At 40.9% G+C, this 20753-nt stretch overlaps 1 protein-coding gene across 1 annotated transcript in view; it reads left to right on the forward strand.

Moving 5' to 3' along the window:
- Window positions 1-3935: 3935 nt before the first annotated feature.
- The window catches only part of Arhgap21 (Rho GTPase activating protein 21), a 98517-nt gene continuing 81699 nt past the window's right edge, over window positions 3936-20753 (forward strand). Inside the window, exon 1 of the mRNA XM_013014749.1 lies at window positions 3936-3993. Within this exon, the coding sequence (XP_012870203.1) occupies window positions 3937-3993 (57 nt within the window). The 5' untranslated portion in view covers window position 3936. The remainder of the gene's footprint in view (window positions 3994-20753) is intronic.

The following is a 20753-nucleotide window of genomic DNA, read 5'->3' on the forward strand; positions in this document are numbered from 1 at the left end:
TATTTGCTTATGGAAAGCATAATTAATTTTTTTTCCTTTATGGGTTCTATCTTTTACTTTGCTTTACTTTTCTTCTTCTTCTTTTTTTTTTAGGGGGGGGGTCCGGTCGTGGGGCCTGAACTCTGGGCCTGGGCGCTGTCCCTCAGCTCTTCAGCTCAAGGCTAGCACTCTACCACTTGAGCCACAGTGCCACTTCCGGCTTTTTTCTTTTTGCTTATGTGGTGCTGAGGAATCAAACCCAGGGCCTCAGGCATGCAAGGCAAGCGCTCTACCACTGAGCCACCTTCCCAGCCCCATGGTGTTGTCTTAATCTGAGTTTTGTTTGAAACACTTTTCTCAGTGCGCAGCTGTTTTGTGGAAGGGCACTTTGTTGGTCAGTTTTGTAGTTTTGAGTTCAGAGCTCTTGGCAACTCTTTTCCTCTTCAGGTCTTAGTATCAATTCCTGTTTACCTACTCCTATGGTAGTAGGTAAAATTTACCTAGGTTTTAGGTGTTTGTCTCATCGATGGTTGTACTTCCCAGTAGGAACCTTGGCTATTTGGGCCAGCCATTATAAATTCTCACAACCTTGTTGGCTTAAAACAAAATAGCTTTCTCCCACAGGTGAGGGAGGCTCCAAGCATTCCTCACTTGTGACAGTGTCACTCCTGCTCGGCCTTTGCACACAGGTATTATTGTCCAGCCTTGGAAGGCTGAGTCTCATTGGATTTAGGGCCCATCTAGGTAATTCAGGATGATCTCATTTTGAAGTCCTTAATTTAATTATATCTACAAAAGCACTATTTTTCCCCCCAATAAGGTCACACTCACAGCTTCCAGGGTCACATCTTTTGGGTGGCTACATTAGAGGTTCTTCTACTTGGTTTCATGCCCTCTGCTTCCCTGGACTGCATTTCCTACACTTGATGTTGATGCTGCTAAGTGCTAGGAGTCATTAGTACTTATTTTTTGTGCACTGCTCCACCGCCCCTAGTTCTGTGGCTTGAACTCTGGACCTGGGCTCTGTCCCTGAGCACTTTTGCTCAAGGCTAGAGTTCTACCACTTTAGTCACAACTCTGTCTCCAGCTTTTTGGTGATTAATTGGAGATAAGAGTCTCACTCACATACTTTACTGCCTAGGCTGGCTTTGACCTGAGATCCTCAAATCTTAGCCTCCTGAGTAGCTAGGATGACAGGCATGAGCCACTGGTGCATGGCTTTACTCTTATTTGGGCTTGTAGGCTTCCTTTGTTACCCAGTTTTGGGGTATACACGCGCATATATGTGTGTGTGTGTGTGTGTGTGTGTGTGAGAGAGAGAGAGAGAGAGAGAGAGAGAGGTGTGTGTGTGTGAGAGAGAGATATGCCTTCACTATCTCTTGTAGAAGCTAAAAGAATGTAGGGTGATTTCTATGCAGATTTTTTAAGTAAAAGCAATGAATAGTTATAATAGCTTCCTTCATGTAAAACTGGTTCCAAAGGGATTTTATAGATGGGGGGATTCCAGTGGGTCGTGAAAAAAATGAACATTAGGCCATATTTAGAACTGAATTATAAAAGCTTAATTTACATGGGCCTATCCAAGGGTTTCTTTTTTGCCTTTTGCCATAAGATTTTGTGGACTGGTCCATAATTGGTACTAGGACTATTAACTTGAAAACGTTTGAAAATCAGATCTTCCCTTTTCTCAGAAATTCTGAGTGACTTGGGGTGGGGATAGAACAGACAGTGCAAGTGTAGGTATTTAGTTAGAATCCCAACTGCTGCAACTTTTTCTTTAGTACAATTAGTTGAAAAAGAAAACAGAAAGCAACTTGTGTTTTGCTTTCAACTAGTGATAATGACTCCTTTTGTTCCAGGATAAAACGTACCCTATCTCAAAATGATTCTAGTTTGGTACTTGGAGGACTTGTTAATATTTTTGAATTGTCCTCCCACACTTAAGAACTTCTCCAACAAAGATGTATTTGTTGGGTTCCTCTCAAGTGGTAGGCAGTGAGAATTTAGCAGTGAAGAAAGACTGGCCTGAGCCACTTGCCCACTTTCTTGGGTACACACGGATTAAGAGGAGCCGAATAATAGGATCGCCGTGAATATGAAATTATGAAGTTAGAAGAGCAGGAAACCATGCAGATCTGAGTAGGTAAGCCAGCCTAGTAGAGAACTCAGGAAAAGCCTTCCTTGGAAAACTGTACCAGCACATCAGGACATACTTGCTCAGCTGAAGGAGCAGCCTGGGTTTCCGAATATGCTCTAGCTGAATTTCAGCGGAGGCGGGGGACATTGTAAAAGTGACTGGATTGGGAGCTGGATGAGAGGTGAGGAAAGAGGGAATCCAGGATGACTCTGATTTCTGTTTTGGTAACCAAGGGATGAGTTGTGCTGCCATAATGCAGATTAAGGGATTACAGGGGTGTGTGAAGTTATAAGAAGGAAGGTAATAAGCTCATTTTTGGACCTGTGCTGAGAGAAGTTTAGGTGTACATGCTTCGTAAGAGTTTAGTCATGAAGATTTGCAGCTTGGGAGAGGGGTGGCCTGGGAGAGAGGTTTGGAAGTCGTAATTCATAGTTAAAATCAGGAATCTGGCAGATGGCATCTAGGAATAGTATAAGAAAGGAAAAAGTGAGTGAAGGGTCCATTTTAAGAAGGGAAAGCAGTCTATGAATATTCTAAGTGGTATTGAGGATTGAACTCCGGGCTTCACATTTGCTAGGTGGGTGCCAAGCTTTCAGTCCATTTTTATTTATGCTTGTTATTTTTTTTTGGTGTCTTTTTATTTGTATTTTTATAGTAAAGGTGATGTACAGAGGGGTTACAGTTACCTAAGTCAGGTAATGAGTACATTTATTTTTGAAGTGTTACCTCTTCCCTTGTTTTTACGCTTGTTTTGTTATCTTTGAGGTAGGGTCTTGCTTTATACCTGGGTTAGCCTGAGCTCTGTGATCTTTCTCCTTGTTTTTCCCCTTATCACTGGGCATGACAGGCTGCTGTGCCCAGCCATTGTACTTCCTAGTAGCTGTGATAACAGGTGTGTGCCACTGTGTTCAGCCACTGATTGAGATGGAGTCTCATGAGCCGTTATGCTCAGGCTGAGCCTAAAGCTGTGGTTCCCTGTTCTTAGCCTCCCAAAGTAGCTGGCACTATAGGCTGTAGCCACCATGCCAGGCTATAAGAACAATTTATGAGGTGTCTGTTAGATACTGTTTTACAGTATGTTAGATATATTTTAAAATACCATATTAAAATCTCCACATGGGGCAGGTGTTACTATTCCTATTTTTATAAATGAATGACTTGAAGTTTAAGCTAGTAAGTTTCTTGTTGTACACCCATTGGGTTGCATTAAGGAACTGAGCCTGTCTTATTAGCACCTAGGCTTTTCTCACTTTGCCTTAGCACCTCTTGTTTCATTCTTGTAAAGAAGAGAATAAAGGAGTTAGAGAAGTATAAAAGAATACTCTGGGCTGCTGGCTGAAACTTTGGAGGGAGTTAGGAGTGTAAGACACTACTAAGAGGTGAAGAGGACGGAAAACTTTGGTGCCCTTTGGGTTTAGTCAGAGTAAGGGTCATTGGTTGGCTCCACCATCTTGTGTTGGAATTGGTTTGTTGTGCGATTTTAGCCAGCATTATTGGTTTCTTAACCACATTCCCAAGATGAATGTTTTCAGTGAATAAATGAATTCTAGCCTAGGGTACCAAAAATAAAAAAGCAATACTCTTTAAAAACATGTTAAATACTAAATAAGACCCTGAGCAAGTCTTCACTTTATGATGTCATCATATGTTAGAGCCTGGGAAGATGATGCAACTATGGCTGCCCGGACAGGAAAGGGAGGGGAAAATCCTCAGCGCTGCTCCCAGCACTGCAGCTCAGACAGAGCTGACAAAAGCTGAGTCAGAAGACAGGAAGGCTGTGCCCTAAGGCAGTCATGGCCCAGTTCAGGCTCCTGGACTGCATGATCAACCACAATTGGAACTTATTGTGCAATCTGTATTGTGCATGGAGTGGTCAGGTTTGTTGATTAAATACCTATTTTTTTGCTTTTTAGCTCAAAACCTTACTGTAATGTAGAGCAAAGTGAAAATGCTGGATAGGAAAACGTCTTACGTAGAATGTACTCTTAGACTTTATATACTTTCTTAATTTGGCATATTGTAAAATCTAATGATCTGAATTACTCTAAAAGATTGGCGTTAGCTGAAATGGCAGAGATATGGTACTTTGTAGATTCTTGAGTTGTGGGGGGAGGGGAAGTCAGAATGAATTAAAAACAAAAACTAGCATATATTAACAATGAAGAATAAGGTAAAAAGTGTGTATTTTGGAGGTATTCAATATTGTGTTATAAGGCCTAGGGGAATGGTGTTGGGAGGAGTTGCTTTTAGCTAGTTTCCCATTTGTAATGAAGTAAGGCTCTTCATTTCTTTCAAATAGAAGTTCAAAAAGGAACTACTGTTCGCTTTGCAGCCAGGCTTCAGAGAAAAGTATAATTTTTCAATAGAGAATATTTGCTGGGTATATGCTTTATGATAGTTACTTGCTTTGGAGTATTCTTCTTTAAGAAGCAAAAATCCTATTTGGCCTTTCAACTGTCAATTAACACTGTTAGCAAGTGCAGATAGCTATTGTAAATCATAAATACTACTATGCTTATTCAGCCTAATGTCTTTCCTTACAAAAATAAAAAAGGCAAAAAAAACCCCAAAACACCTAAACCTTTTTTTCTTTTTTAAAATAGTATTTGCTCTAGTTATCAGTGAGTGTAAAACCTGGGATTTACTTTGTGGTTATTAACTTTGTTGTGGCAGTTTTTTTGTATGTGTTTGAAATTCTGAAGAAGCTCTGACTTTTAATTATTATTGGAGGAAGTGAATGAAAAATGACATGTGCCAACTAGAAATTTGTTCCCCATCCCTAGCCAGTTCCCTATCCCCAGCCATTTCTCTGTTCTTTAGTAGACCTAACATGAACTTCTTAGTTTATGGGATTTGAAATTAGTTGCAAATGGATCTTTGAATCCCCAGTACTTTTCTGTATGTCCTGTTCTTTCTGTTCTGGAAAATAGTTTCATAGTCTAGTCTGGACACAATAGACTTAATGTATCAGAGAGATTCTACATGGCGAAGGTCATTTAGTCTCTGTTTCTTCCAGCGTAGGATTGATTCTTCATTGCGTTTCTAGTGCTCTCTCTAATGGATTTACATTACCGTAAAGATATGGATTTTGAGTGGTTGCTGAGAGAATAAAAGAAGATGGATACTGCGGTTACCTTAATATTTGAAGTCCAGGCTATTGGGCCTAATAAGGCTGATTTTAAAATTTTCCTTTGTAAGTGTGTTGCAGCTAGCTGTGACTAAACTCCTTAGTCTCATCATTAGAAAACTTTTTAGTTTGAGGTCTGAAACCTTCTTCATTGTAGCTACACCCAAAGGAATGTTTGAGATGCAGTAAATTCTAGCAGGGAGCTGGTCCGCTAAGCCTGCTAATAGCAAGTGCTTTGGCCTGGGGTTTGGCTAGGATTGTCTTTTTGTGGTTGAGATCTAACAATAGGCCACTTAGCTATAGCATCTCTCAGAAGAGTTTGCAGAATTTAGCATGAAGTGAAAATGGCATGAGGCAACATTTCCTGTGACTTCCGTGTCACTTCTTAAGGCAGTTGGTGGAGGTCATAGATTCCTTGCCTTTGGGGCCAGGCAGTGAGGGGAGTCAGGAAAGGGGAAGAGACTTGCAGAAAGTCCAGTGTTAGGGAGTAGAACTGGTAGAGAATTACTGTGTGTACTGGGAAATTAGGCTTTTAGGAGATGGTTGTCATATTGGACTCATGCTGTCAGATGTTTTTTTTATTTTAAGGGAAGCTAAGCATTTTGGATTTTTATGCGAAGTTGTCTTAATTTTTAAATGTTGATGACTAATTCACATTTTTCAAAATAATGCAGGAAAACACATCTGGTAGGCAGATGTAGCTCCAAGCTTCCAGTGTATAACTTCTGATTTATAGAAGGACTCGGGACAGTGGTTGGTTTGAGTTTCACCATTGAAGCTAAGCAGTGCTCAGGATGCTGCAGTATAAAAGCTCATGGTGTGGGTGAGGAAGAAATGTGCAAGAGCAAGAAAAGGAGTAAATGAGAAGGCAGCTGGGGAAAGGGGTCACAGACTGAAGGAGCCAGACAAATGGGTGATGTGATGGCAAGTGAGGAGAGTGCCACCACACTGAGAATTTGACTTGGTTGTATTATTTATCAAATAGCTCTGTATCCTTGTAGCGGGGCATAGTGTGTGGTTGCATGTAGGTTTTTGTGTCCAGGAGCTGAAATTTATTTATCTGGCTGGTCCTGGGGCTTGAACTCAGGACCTGGGCATTATCCCTGAGCTTCTATTTTACTCAAGGCTAGCGCTCTACTACTTGAGCCACAGCACCACTTGCGGCTTTTTCTGTTCATGTGGTACTGAGCAATGAAACCCAGAGCTTCATGCATGCTAGGCATGCATCACTAAGCCAACATTCCCAGCCTCCCCAAGGAGCTGAATTTAAAGCCCAGAGTTGACAGTATGACCTGATACTTCTCATTAACTTCCTTTTATCTCTAGTAATATGGACATCAGGGATCCTGTGATGATTAAAGTGCTATCAGGTGTAGTGGCACATCCTGCTGTCTTATTAACTGTGAGATACAGAGACAGGGGGGTCCTGGTTCAAGATTAGCCCAAGCAAACGTTAGGGAGACCCTGTCCCGAAAAGAAGCTGAGTATGCTGGCACATGCTCTGGTCCTGGCTGCTTAGGAGGTGGAGACAGGAGGATCATAGTCCTAGGCCAGTACAGGGCAAAACCAAGAGATCCTGTGTGAAAAACAACTGAAAGGAAAGGACTGGGGCCATGGCCCATGTGCTAGAGGACTTAAATGTGCAACATGCAGCCAAAATCTGGAATTTGAGGCATACTTCAGGTGGTAGAGCACTTGCCATGAGAGAAGAAGATAAGCAAGAGCACAAGACCCTGAATACTGCCCCTCCTTGGCACATTAAGTGATTGATACATAATTACAATTAGTGTTACTATATTTGAGATACAATATGCATAGAAGTAGTGTTACATGGTATTTATATTGCAAATAAAAGATTCACTTTGAAAATTGCATATAAGATCCACAGTCACTTGTAAAAATTGGAAAGTAAGAGTTTAACATGATTTACATACTTCAGTCATTTAAGTATTAACATATTGGTATATATATATATTGCCTATTTTTTCCCCCAGTGCATTTATGTTTCCTGGTGTTTTGTGTTGTGCAAGTGTTTTGCAAAATTGAATTGATATAATGTACTTTCTCCATTTTCAAAGAATCATTTTTAGTGGCTATATAGTATTCTGCTAAGTTGTGTGTGTGTGTGTGTGTGCGCGTGCGCGCGTGCACATGTGCGCGTGTGTGCGTGTGTGCATGCATGCTTGCATGCTTGCATGTGTGCATGTGTTACCTGGGGCTTAAACTCAGCGCCTTTTTCTCTCCCTCAGCTTTTTCATTTGCTCTACTACTTCAGCCATGCTACAGTTTGGGCTTATTTGCTGGATAATTGGAGATAAAGAGTCTTGAGGATTTTTCTGCTGGCACTGGCTTTGAACTGTGAGTTTGAGATGTCAGCCTCCTGAGTAGCTAGGATTGTAGTTATGATCTATCAGCATCTGGCTTCTAGCTAGATTGATGGTGTCGTTGGACATTTTAAGTTGTTTCTAGGTTTTTGCTACTATAGATACAGTTTTGAGTATCTTAGATGGAAATAATTTCTTGTTTAGAGTTACTTTCATAGGATACCATCTGAGAAATTACTGGGTTAGAGTGATCTTTTTTTTTTTTTTTGGTCGGTCATGGGGCTTGAACTCTGGGCTTGGGCACTGTCCCTCAGCTCTTCAGCTTAAGACAAGCACTCTACCACTTAAGCCACAGCACCACTTCCGGTTTTATGGTGGTTTATTCAAGATAATAATCTCACGGACTTTCCTGCCTGGGCTGGCTTTGAACCATGATCCTCAGATCTCAACCTCCTGAGTAGCTAGGATTATAGGTGTGAGCCACTGGCGCCTGGCCAGAGTTATCATTTTAAAGCATTTGTTAACACATTTCTGTATTTAGCAAATTTCAGAGAAGAGATTCTTCTCGGATGTTGTAAAAAATGGATTTTTTTAAAGTTCATAGGTTAGGACATCATTAATCCTATTAGAAAGAGAAGACTTTTGCTCCCCCCCTTCCTATTAGTTAGTAAAGTTCAGCTGTCCTTAGCAATATTAGAACTAGATGTGGAATGTTGTTGATAGTGTAATAAGATACAAGGGGGTGGGCACTAAGTTTTCCTGTGTTTGATGGACCCTGTCATACCTGATCAGTGACTAGATAGCTCCCTGGAGTTCCCTTGTGGGAGACACTGGGGTCAGGGCACTTTGCATAAATCTGCGTTCAGCCCTTAGTCTGTTTTCAGGTTAGCAGCCGACATGACCCTCTGAAACAGAGCATGTTACTCTCCTCAGGGCCCGTGTCACTTATGTAGAAGTCAGGGACCACACCCCTGATTGGAAATGTTTATTATGTAGCAGAAATGGTCACTCTGTATAAGTTCATTTTAGGATAGAAGAGTCAATTTTCTTTGGAAACCACAGCAGATAACCAGCCATACTAGCAGCCATGTGTAGATTCTTCTTCCTCTTCCTCCTCCTCCTCCTCCTCTTCTTCTCCATCTCCCTCTTCCTCTTCTTCCTCCTCCCCCTTCTCCTCCTTCTTCATCTTTCTCCTCCTCCTCCTCCTCTGTTGGAAGACAGTTTTTTCACAGAGCTTTCCTTTGTTTCTTCTTTTTCCTATAAACACCTGTTTTTCTCCCTTCTTTCTTCCCCTCATTGTAAGGAACAAACTGAGCAGCTCACATACAACTCTGCTGCTTCTAACACCAGAGGAATGGGCCTTAACTTGATAACTAAGCTAGGATGTGGTGAATAGGCTTGTGGCCTTTGCTTCTTCCACCCTCTTCTCTGCTGACTGTGCTCTCCATTCACTTCTGTACAAATGCTCTTGTTTTGGAGATGGAAGGGTTACAACTAGAAGTGACACTGGGAAAAAACTTGCTTAGGGGGCTGGACAAACCTGCTACAAACATCTTTCCATCTATAGGTAAGGTCTGCAGGTGAGGTCAAAGGACATGGGAATTTAAGGACCAAGGTCAATTTATTGTTACAAGAAAATGCAGCCACACCACCAGTGTTTTTCCTCAGTGGTATTTGCAAACCATTGGCCTAAGGCTTCAGAATTGTAACTATCAGAACTATTGGCCTGAGGCATAGGAGGAAAAGCTCCTCTTTGCTCTGTGATTTGTCTCAGCGTACAAACTAAGCCTCCAAGACAAGGAAAAGTGTCACTGGGAGCTTTAGTCCACTCTTCCCATACTTACTGTATGTCATGCACTTTTCCATCAGTGGCTCCTTTCACTTCTTAGGACATCCCTGTGCTGTGTTATGAGAGGCTATTGGTTTTCTTACTGTGCTTGGGCCTCACAGCTCAGAAACTGCAGAGCTGGCAGTTCGGAAGCCCTCAACTTCCTGTTCCTTTATGGAAGGGTGAGCTATAGTATTCTAGTATTCTCTTTCTTTTGTTTGGTGGGGGAATACTGGGATTTAAATTCAAGATTCCCCAATTGCTAGGTAGGTACTCTGCTACTTGAGTTACATCTCTAGCTCTTTCAATTGCCAGCTTTTAAGTCTAGTACTGCCATAGCTGTATTTAAAATAAAGGTAGAAAATGCAAATTAATGTATCCATAAAATATGTGGTCTATATAGTTACATACCTCTTCTGACTGATGATCAATTCAGGAGTAGTGGAGGAAAGTGGATTTTAAAAGGATAGTAAGAACAGAGAAGGAAAAAGACCTATGTTGTTTAATGACACATGTACAGTACTGAAAAGGAGAGTGAAGGGGCAACACGGGGTTAAAAGAGGTAAAACAGTAAGTGAGTTTTAGCCACCTTTGGCAAAGTTGATTTGTTAATGGGTTACTTAGCTCATTTCTATTCTGATATTAAAACTCAATATTGTGAATATATATTGTGTATCTGATTATATTGTGACTTTCTGAGTTTGTTATATAAGCAATGTAATTATAAACATTGAGACTGAGCAGAGATCAGTGTGAGTTTTATAGTGGCATTGTGAATGTTGTCTAACAATATGTGTAATTGCTTTTGAGCGGAAAAATGATTTCATGTGAATTGTAAGGAATTTGCTGAAATATCCAGTTCATATTGATATTCAGTACCAACCAGCTTCCTTTGTATCTATAATGCCAGGAGCCAGTAGCTAAATCTGTAATGAGTATTTATTTGGCCTGTGAATTCTTGTTGGAAGCACCAGTTGAAGGGTAAAATCAGGTGTAAGTGAATAAGAAAGATAAAGAGAGACTATGAAGATGCTAGATAATAATGATGAAGATGATAATTATCTTAAAGTACTATTAGGGTTTGAACTCTAGGCCTAGTGATTGCTAGGCAGGAGCTCTACCACTTGAGCCACACCTCTAGCCTTAGAAAGTTAGATTTTAAAGGGGACAGTCTAAATGGAGTATAGATGAAAAGAAGGGCAGGCTCATCTGTTTTAGCTTCTTGCTAATGGTTGGACAAAGTATAAAGAAAATCATTTAAAAATATTAACTTTGAAGCTGATGTTGATAGTGCATATTTGTAATCCCAGCACTCTGGAGTTGAGGCAGTTAAGATCAACAGTTCAAGGCCAGCCTGGGTTACATATTGAGACCCTTGAGAAAGGTCAGGTGTAAAGAGCTACGGACTGGAGCACGAAAGATGTCATGAGAACCTCACTTTAATGGCCCTGCAGTGGAAGGAAGGGTTAGAAAACCCTGTGGGGGAATCTGTCATTTGAGAGAAGCTTGATGGGCCAACAGGAACTGTAGAGGAAGCAGGGGGATAAGAGATCCAAGCAGAAGACACCAGTAGTCTGGCCAGCAGCGTGGAGAGTGACCATGGGAGGGTGACCAACAACAGGGAAGCAACCTGTGGGGTGCAGGGGAAGTTTCCATCTCATAGCGATGGAGTTCACTGGATGGCCTCTAGCTACCACATTGCCCCTAGCTTTGCTGATCTTTGTCCAAGAGGAGATGCTGGCCTTGGACTCTTGCATGCTAGTCCTCCTGCACTACTTGCTGTGTAATTATGAATAAATTTAGTTTGGAGTTTAGTACTTTATGGTTTTTTTTCCCCCCTTGGTCGTGGGGCTTGAACTGTGGACCTGGGCACTGTCCCTCAGCTCTTCAGCTCAAGGCAAGCACTCTACCATTTGAGCCACAGAGCCACTTCTGGTTTTCTGAGTGGTGAATTTGAGGTAAGAGTCTCATGGACTTTCCTACCTGGTCTGGCTTTGAACCATGATCCTCAGAGCTCAGCCTCCTGAGTAGCTAGAATTATAGGTGTGAGCCACCGGTGTCCGGCTACTTTGTTTTTTAAACCAAGGTTTTTTGGTATGTTGCCCAGGCAGGCCTCCCGATTTATGATCCTCTTGTCAACGTTATGAGTGCTAGTATTACAGGAGTACACTTATATGCCTGCCTTGGATTGTAGCTTTCCTAATGTGTAAACCAGATTTGATGATTTCCAAGGCTTCTTAATTCCATTTGCAAGTGATTCTCAGAGAAGTATATCTTCTGGGCTAGAAGCCCTTTCCTTTTTCTGTTTTGGCCTTGTTTTCAGGTGGGACCAGAGCAACTTGAGTCTAGTGTTAATTTTGCTTCCCTCACTGAGGTCTTCCTTAGTACCCTGAATATTTTACCTGGTGTTTTATGAATCCATGAGACATTCCCACACTCACTTGTGGGGACATGGACTGTTTCTCCCTGACCCAGTGTGAGTCTGAGGATGGTTTTCCTCCTCCTTCTAGGAGGTTCTCTCCTCAGCCTGTTTCCCATGGATCTGTTGGTACTGGGCTGAAGACTGGCCTGTTGATTCTCTAGGCTTGACTCTGTGGGCTCAAGCTGACCTGCCTGGGTGTCTTTTTTCCTTAAACATTCTGTGCAGTAAGCCGGGGGAATCATGGGGCTCACTTCTCCTTTCTCAGGGTTCACTGTCCTTTGCTGTCCATGGCCAGTGTCTCGAAGCTGTTGCTTTATAGATACTGTCTAGATGTTTTGGTAGAATGGGTTGGTTATCTATTGCTGATTGCCTCTCCTACTTATTGCCTAGAACATTTGCTTTCTCAGTTTCTCTGTGGGCCAGAAGGTCAAGCAGAACTTTTCTGGGTCCTCTGGCTGGGAGGTCCTGCAAGGTTGTAATCAAGGTCAGCCTGAGTCCTCTATCAGCTCAAGACTTGCCTGTGGAAGCTCTTGTGTCCAGGCCCACCCATGTGGCTCCTCAGAAGCTCTGGAGACAAAGGCCTCCATTTTTCAGCTGGCCCTGGAGTGGAGGCCACCCTTAACTTCTGGCCATCTGAGCCTTTCCTTTCATAAGAAGTAATGAGGGAGAAGAGCCTGAGAGAGTGTGGGCTAGACAAAGGTCACAGTGTTGAAAGCTAATAACCTCTATCCTAGCACTTTCTTGGAATTCCATTCATGGGAGCACCTCACACCGCCCCTCAAGGAGAGAGGATTGCAAGCAGCCAGGAAAACCTAGGGCATGCATCTCTCCCTCTTTCCTCTTTTGTTTTTTTCTGTAGTTGTAACTGACTATAATTCATTTCCAAATTGAAAGTTGTGTTGGAAGCGTCAGTTGGCTCACTCACTGGGTTTGCTAGGAGGGTTGCTGAATTCAACATATAGTACTGGTCCCTGAAAGACCCAGTGCAAAGCCAGCCAAGTGAGACGGGAAAGGTGGAGTTAGGAGGAAACCACAGCCAGCCTCCTGGAGTTCCCTGCCCCCTCCTATTGGACTCACTCTGGGTGAGCTTACTTTCTAGTGTGAAAGGCGGAATACCGGGGAAGCTCCAGCCAGAAGAGTGGTGCTGGGCCTGGTCAGTCACGGGGCACCTTCTTCCTAGCACATAGGAAAATTCTAGATTCCCAGAAGGAAGCAAGTAAACCAGGCTTTTGTTCAGACTTTGTAGCCAAAGGTGCGTCTTTTATCAGTTAGGGAATAGCAGGAACATTCTTTAAATCCCAATTGCATGACACCAACAGAGGGCCAACTTGGAAGCCTAGCACCCAGGCCTGTTTTGCTAACTCTTTTCTAAGCACAAGGTGGAATGTGAATTTATGTTAATCTTACCACAAATAATAGTGATCGATTCCAGCCTGTAATCCCAGAATTCCAAGCCCAAGGCAAAAGGAACAATATCTTTTGCTACTGGCTAGCCTGGGCCAAAAAAATTTTTGTGTTAAAATTTCTTATTCTGAGCCTAGGCTTAAGGGTTCAGGGGTAGGGGGAAAGGGGTACATTCTAGGGTCTGGAGAGTGAAAGAACTTGAACAGTAATTCTAGCGTTTAGATCCTAGTTTGAATGTTACAATGCATATATGTAGTGATCTTCAGGGAAAAAAATGTCTCCATTGATGCACTGGTGTTTGAATATTTACTCAGCACCTGGCTGCCATGCTAGATATGGGCTTATAGAATGGCGAGCGTGTACGTCTCCATCCTGAGGATGGCAGTCTAGAGAGGGAAGAAGGTATTAAGCAAATGATCACAGAAAGATGTGGTTGTAAAATGCAAAATATGTGGTTGCAAATACAAAGTTGCCTTTACAGGAAAGGAAAACAGTCATTTTCTGTCTATCTAATGCATTTTTAAAACTGTATACTTGCTTTTGCTCTTCTGTCATGAGCAGATGGCTCCTGTATTTCCAGTAGGGCTGGATGGAGGCCCAGACAAGAAGTAATAAACAAATAACAAATATATGCTATTTCAGACTATATAAGTGTTGTGAGGAAAATTAAAGCAGGGTGGAATGGTAGGGCAACTACTTTGGAGAAGGTGCTTAGATAAAGGCCCGCTGGCTTCTTCTCATGGGCGCATGCCAGTCAGTCCAGCTACTTGGAAGGCAGAGATGAGGCCAATCAAAGTTCAAGGCCAGACAAAAAGTAGCCAAACTTCATCTCAACAAATAAGCAGGGTGTGATGACATGTGCCTGTGATCCTAGCTGCTCTGGAGGCATAGGTAGGAGGGTCTCAGTTCCGTGCGGGCCTGAGAACAAGTGAAAAAATAGCTAACGTAAAAAGAGCTGAAGGTGGCTGGGTGCTGGTGGTCATGCCTGTAATCCTAGCTGCACAAGAGGTTAGAGGATTGTGGCTCAAAGCCAGGCCAGGCAGACAGATCCCTGAAACTTTTATCTCCAGTTAACAAGCAAAAAACTGGAGGAGTGGCTCAAGTGTTAGAATGTCAACCATGAGTGAAAAATCTTAGTGAGCTTGAGAATCCTTGAATTCAAGCCCTACCTAGTACAGATACAGAAAAGGGTAGTGTTAGGTTTATAAAAAGAGGTAGCCGAGTAAGAACAGCACCATGCACGTGGTATTCAGTAGACCTGCTGGGACCAGGCAAGGTTGGCACTCCACGCGGCTGGCAAAGAGGTTGTCTGGTCCTGGGTTAGACCTTATCTAGGGTAGGCACAGGGAAAGGTGTGTCCAGGTAAAGGGAAGTGGGACCAGGTAAGAGGAGGTGGGACCAGGTGGGAGAAAGGTGTGGCCACCTCAGATCCAGATGTGACCTCAGTGGATGCAGATATGACCTCTTCCAGGTGTCCCAGTTGCCTAGGTAATGCAGGTACTGGGCGAGGTCTGCTCGCTATCCAGGAATGGACCTTCCAGGTAGTGGGGCTGAAGGCATAGATCAGGTGGTAGGATTCAGCAAGTGGGAGGTCCTGAATTCAAATTCTAGTACGGTCAAAAAGTTAAACAACAGAAATACGCCAGTGCCTACTGAGGTCACTTGTCAGTAAACAGAATAAGGATAAATTATTTTCAGCCAGGTAGAGAAATTCCCAAGGGAAAGCTCCTACAATGGCACAGCGTGCGGTGTTAAGTTTGGGGCAGCTGGGAGAATAGGTGGCAGGAGGCTGAGGTCAGTGTCAATCCAGGACCAGGTCCCAAGGATTCAGAAGAGAAAGAAGGGTTTGGGGTTTCCTTTCCAGTGCAATGGAAGCCTTTTGTGGAGTTTTAGCTTGGTGATGACAACTACATTCATGAATGTTCCTGAACAATTTAGATTAGGAATACAGGAGTATATAAATTGCACAAATTGTAAATAGCTTGGTGAATTTTACAAAGTGAACGTGTCTGGGTAGTCATTGCTCCTGAGGCTCATTGGGAACCTTAATGGATCTCAGAAGACATGACCTCTGCCACACTTGAGTCACTATGTCCTGATTTTAGCTCATAGTCTGAATATTAACACAATGTCATTGTGCCTTTTTCTGGTTGGCTTTCCTTTTCTTTTTTTTTTTTTTTTTTACTCTGTGTTAGCTTTGAAGTTTGCTAGTAGTTCACACCTGTAAATCCCTGCTACTCAGGAGGCTGAGGCCAGAGGATCATAGTTTGAAGCCAGTCTTGGCAGAAAAGTTCTGGAGATTCTATCTCCAATCAACCAGCAAAATTCTGGTGTGGTTGTATCCATAAGTAGTATTTGATAATTTTTGTAACTCTTCTTGCCAGTTAGCAATTACAAATGCTTTTCAGTTATTGGAGAATGTGTCATCATGGCTTTTATTTACACTTGTTTACTCCACTAATAAAACTAGTCAAATTTCTGCTTTTGTACTTATTCAGATACTTTATCTATCATGTACTACCTATAGCAACTTGAATTAAGTTACCAAATTTCACCTTTAATTCCAGTACCATGGAGGTTGAGGCATGAGGACTGTTGAGTTTGAAGCCAGCCTGGGCTACATAGTAAGGATACATATATTATAAAATACATTTTTTTTTTTTGCTGGTCATGGGGCCTGGACTCTGGGCCTGGGCGCTGTCCCTTAGCTCTTCACCTCAAGGCTAGCACTCTACCACTTGAGCCACAGTGCCACTTCTGACTTTTTCTGCTTATGTGGTGCTGAGGAATTGAACCTAGGGCCTCATGCATGCAAGGCAACACTCTACTGCTGAGCCACCTTCCCAGCCCCATATTATTTTAAATATATTTTTATATTTTGTATCATATATAAAATAGAATATATTATATGCAATATGTAATATATGATGTATCGTATATATTATATGTAGCATATATATGATATAGTGTATTTATTATATGTATATTATATATGGTATATATATACTGAATTACTTTGATACAGTGTTAAAAATCCATAAAACATTAATAACGTTATATGACTTTCAGTTTCTTTGAGTGGTCTCTTATTTGAGTAAACATGATCAATCTCAAGCCTTCATTGTTTTCAGAAGCCTCCAAGAACTAAATATTTGTTTTTTACATTAAGTGTTTTTTAAAGAGTAGATCCAAGGAATGAAGGAAATTGCCATTTTAGCACTATTAAAAGTGAACATTAGAAAGTAGTTGAGGAAGGTGACATTATCCAAAAGGAAATATAGTCTTTGCCTAACTTATGGAACTACCTCCTGTTTTTAAAATTAAAATAAATTAAAAAATTTTGAAATGGAGACTTAATTTATAAGAAAGCAGTGCTAGAAATGATTTCAGCTTGTGGAAATTAAGCAAAAATTTGAGTTAAACACTAATATAATCTATGAGAAAATTTTGTACCCATTTCCCCATATTCTGCATTCCATTCTGTTGACTGCTTATATCCACTTCCTGACTCTAGGTATCCTATTATAAGTTGATGATCCCTAAATCTCCACATCAGTGTCCTGAACTTGGATTCATTTGTACAACTGTAGTATCTCTCTTCTCTACAGGTGCTCTAGTCCTATAGACAGACTCTATAAACTATATCTTCTTCCCAATGCCACCTAGTCTTGCACCACCGTTCAGCAGTAGTAACATGAACTAGTAGTAATGAACTAGTGTTTATAGAAATGTTCCATGGCATTGGGCGCAACTGTTACACCTACACTGAGACCAAAATGAAATAGTGTAACTGCCCTTCTTGGAACACACAGCTTCCTTTTGACTGTTTAAACTCACATGAATAATTAATACTACTTATTTCTAGCCTGTTTTTAGTACAATTGAACGTATATTGATTTGTCTTTTTGAGGAGTATTTGTTGTTCCTCATAAGACTTTAAAATGTTCCTTGATGTAGCTTGTATATTCACATATATTTAAAAATCACAAATGGGAATTTTACCTTACTGCTAGAGCACTTATCCAGGATGCACAAGGCGCTGGGTTTGAAAAAAAAAATCATAGCACTTTGTCCTTGTGAAAATTGTTTTTGAAGTTTCATTATACTTATTTTTTGGCAGTATTGAGATTTGAACTTGTACTTGGTAGGCATGTGTTGTGCTTCAAGCCTTATCTGTTTTCATTATTTTTTCCTAATGTAGTCCCAGTTTTTGTTAGGGCAGGCCTGGACTACAATTCCTTTTACTTACCCTTCCCATGTAGCTAGAATAACAGGTATATACCAGTGCATCCAGCTTTTATTGGTTGAGATGGCGATGCAGCCCACCATACCTTGTATTTTTTTTGAGATTTCTAATCATTAAATCATTGTTTCTTTAATATAGTAGGGACCTTTCTGGATTTTAGCAAGTAAAAACATTTTTTTTTGCTCATAAAAATATTAAGTTAATCAATTTAATAATGTAGTTTAATTATTTTTTAATTTTGAAAAGTCATATTTATAGGATATAAATCATGGAATGAGTAAAATGTTTCCAAAAGGTTTACATTGAAATTCCATTAAATATTAAGCTGTGACCATTCTCTAAAATTGTGTCTAAAATATTTTCTTTATTATTTAATGGTAACTTTCATGATCAAATTATAAATCAGATTCTTCCCTGCATTTGGAATTTCTTACTGGAATTTTGAAGTACATGTAACATAACTGATCTTGACCTGGAAGTTCAAAGCCCCCAGGAACTACATATTTCCACTTTTGGAACTGTATAGCAGCTTCCTGTTCTGTCTCCATAGCCTATCCTCCCAGGGGACTGTGCGTGCTCCTAGAGAGCATGTCATATGCTGTTGCTAGGTTTAATAACTCAAAGCTGGATCTCCTCTGATGATCTCACCAAAAGTTAAGGTACATCTCAGGGCTTAAAAACTAATCAGGTTATATGACTGTTGATCCTCCTATTTTGGGAGGCTTGTTAGATGCTTCCTCAGTCCTTGGTCTGTTACCTATCAGGTGATACCTCTGGGTTTCTATGACTCCTTTTCCAGCCATCAGGGATTTTGCTTTGATTTCTGCTGCCATGATTTAAGACATTCCTGTCCATCCCCATTCATAACTGGGCCTGAGAACTGTGTTCTGAATTCTAGTCACAACAGGGTACCTTCTTTTTTTTTTTTAAATCTACTTTATTGTTATTTTAGAGATGATATACAGAGGGTTTATATACATGTGCCAGGTAATAAGTACATTTCCTTTTGTACAGTGTCATCTGTTCCCTCATTCTCTTCCATTCCCTCCCTCCCATTGCCACCCATCACTGTCCAGTGTGCTCCACTGCTGCACTTTTTTCCCTTTTTCCTCAGAATACTCCCACCCACCCACAGATGTGCATGTGAATACATCATATATAAGATAAAGAAAACAGAGTCATCAGAAAAAGAAAAAACAAATTAAGAAAAAAGTCCCTTGTTTCCATATCTTTATAATTCGTTTCAGTGTGTATATTATTTTATATACATATGAAGAGATGCTTTGGAATTGCACCTTTGTGATTCTCTCCTAAGACTGTACTCTTCCGGTCTCACTGTATGTGAGTGTCTAGATTCCTGTCTAATTTGTCATATCCTAGTATGTTTCAGATCTAACTCCTGCATATCAAGGAGAACATGTGCCCTTTGTCTCTGACCTTGGCTTATCTCACGTAACATGATTTGTTCTAGTTCCATCCATTTCCCTGTGAGTGCCATTATTTTAACCTTTCTACTGGCTGTGTGAAACTCCATTTTCAGCTGGGCATCGGTGGCTCATGCCTGTAATACTAGCTACTCAAGAAGCTGAGATCTGAGGATTGGGTTCAAAGCCAGCTGGGGCAGGAAAGTCTGTGAAACTCTTAGCTCCAATAAACCGCCAGAAAACTGGAAGTGGTGCTGTGGTTCAAGTGGTAGAACTCTCGCCTTGAGCTGAAGAGCTGAGGGACAGTGCCCAGGCCCAGAGTTCAAGCCCCACGACTGACAAAACAAAACAAAAAAACCCTCCATTTTATATAGGTACCACATTTTTTGGATCCATTCATTTATTGTGGGGCATTTGGGTTGTTTCCCTATCTTGGTTATTTTGAATAGTGAAGCAGTGAACATGGTTGTGCAGGTGTCCTTATCATGGCTCATGATGCTAAAGGTAGATGCCAGGAATGATATGACTGGGTTATAGGGAAGGTCTATGTTTATTATTGTTATTATTATTATTTATTTATTTATTTTTGCCAGTCCTAGGGCCTGAACTCAGGGCCTGGGCACTGTCCCTGAGCTTCTGCTGCTCAAGGTTAACATTCTACCACTTGAGCCACAGCACCACTTCTGGCTTTTTTCTGTTTATACAGTACTGAGGAATCAAATCCAGGGCTTCATGCATGCTAGGCAAGCACTCTACCACTAAGCCACATTCTGAGCCCTATGTTTAGTTTTTTTGAGGAACCTTCACACTGCTTTCCTGAGTGGTTGTACTAGTTTACATTCCCACCAGCAGTATAGTAGGGTTCCTTTTTCCCTACATCAGGGTACCTTCCTGAAGCCGAAGACCATGTGTACTTTTTCAAATTAAAGAAAGATCTCTTACAATTATGTTTAGGGTTTAGCAAAGTTGTTTAGCCTCACTAGTAATGATTGAAACAAAACACTAGGAAGCATTTTTAATTTTATCTGTGTGTGAAAATGGAGCTTCATGTGATGTTGTTAAGATGTGATTTTTCTTCTCTAGTGTATGCAGGACGCTTTGAAATTTTGTGTCTAAAACAAAAGCTGGGAGAAAGTAATTGTTTGAACTAGAAGCTCCATTCTTAGGGGTTTACACTAGGGGTTATACAATGTTACAATAGTAATACTAGAATCAGAATGATAGAAAGTACTAATGAACAGTATGTATACCTGCTTGCAGTGATTTGTTCATGTAATGAAATACCATAATCTTTAAAGAATGATGATATGGTTATATATAGTTATAAAATACTAATATTAGGTTGGAAGAAATTTTTGTAAAGTATATATTTAGTACATATTTACATATGAAAAATGTCTGCAAGGATACATATATTCTAATATACTGACCTAGTTTTCTCTAGAAAGTGGTAGATACATTATTTTCTCTTTGCTTGCTTAGTTCTATTTTCCTATTTGTCTTTAATGAACGCATTTTGTTTGTCATAAATATAAATTATGAAAGAAAAAATATGCTATGTTACCTATTAGCTATTACCTTCTAATTGTTAACACAATCTATTAGTGGTGTGGGGTAGTGGAAAAGTTCAGATCAGGAGACTGGAAACTTTGGTTGTGATCCAAACCATGTCACTAATTAGCTATGAGACCATCAGCAAGTCTTTCTGGGCCTCAGTGTCTGTATTTGTAAAATAAATTGGCTGTTCGTTCAGTTTGTGATTTTTAAACTCCTGAACAGAGTTTTCAAGGAATTAGCAGGATGGGGCAGGTTTTTATGTAAATTCCCCTGCCACTCACCAAAGCACCTCTGGATAGTTGATA

Source organism: Dipodomys ordii, unplaced genomic scaffold, assembly GCF_000151885.1.
Source record: "Dipodomys ordii isolate 6190 unplaced genomic scaffold, Dord_2.0 Scaffold24, whole genome shotgun sequence".
NCBI classification, from domain to species: Eukaryota; Metazoa; Chordata; class Mammalia; order Rodentia; family Heteromyidae; genus Dipodomys; species Dipodomys ordii.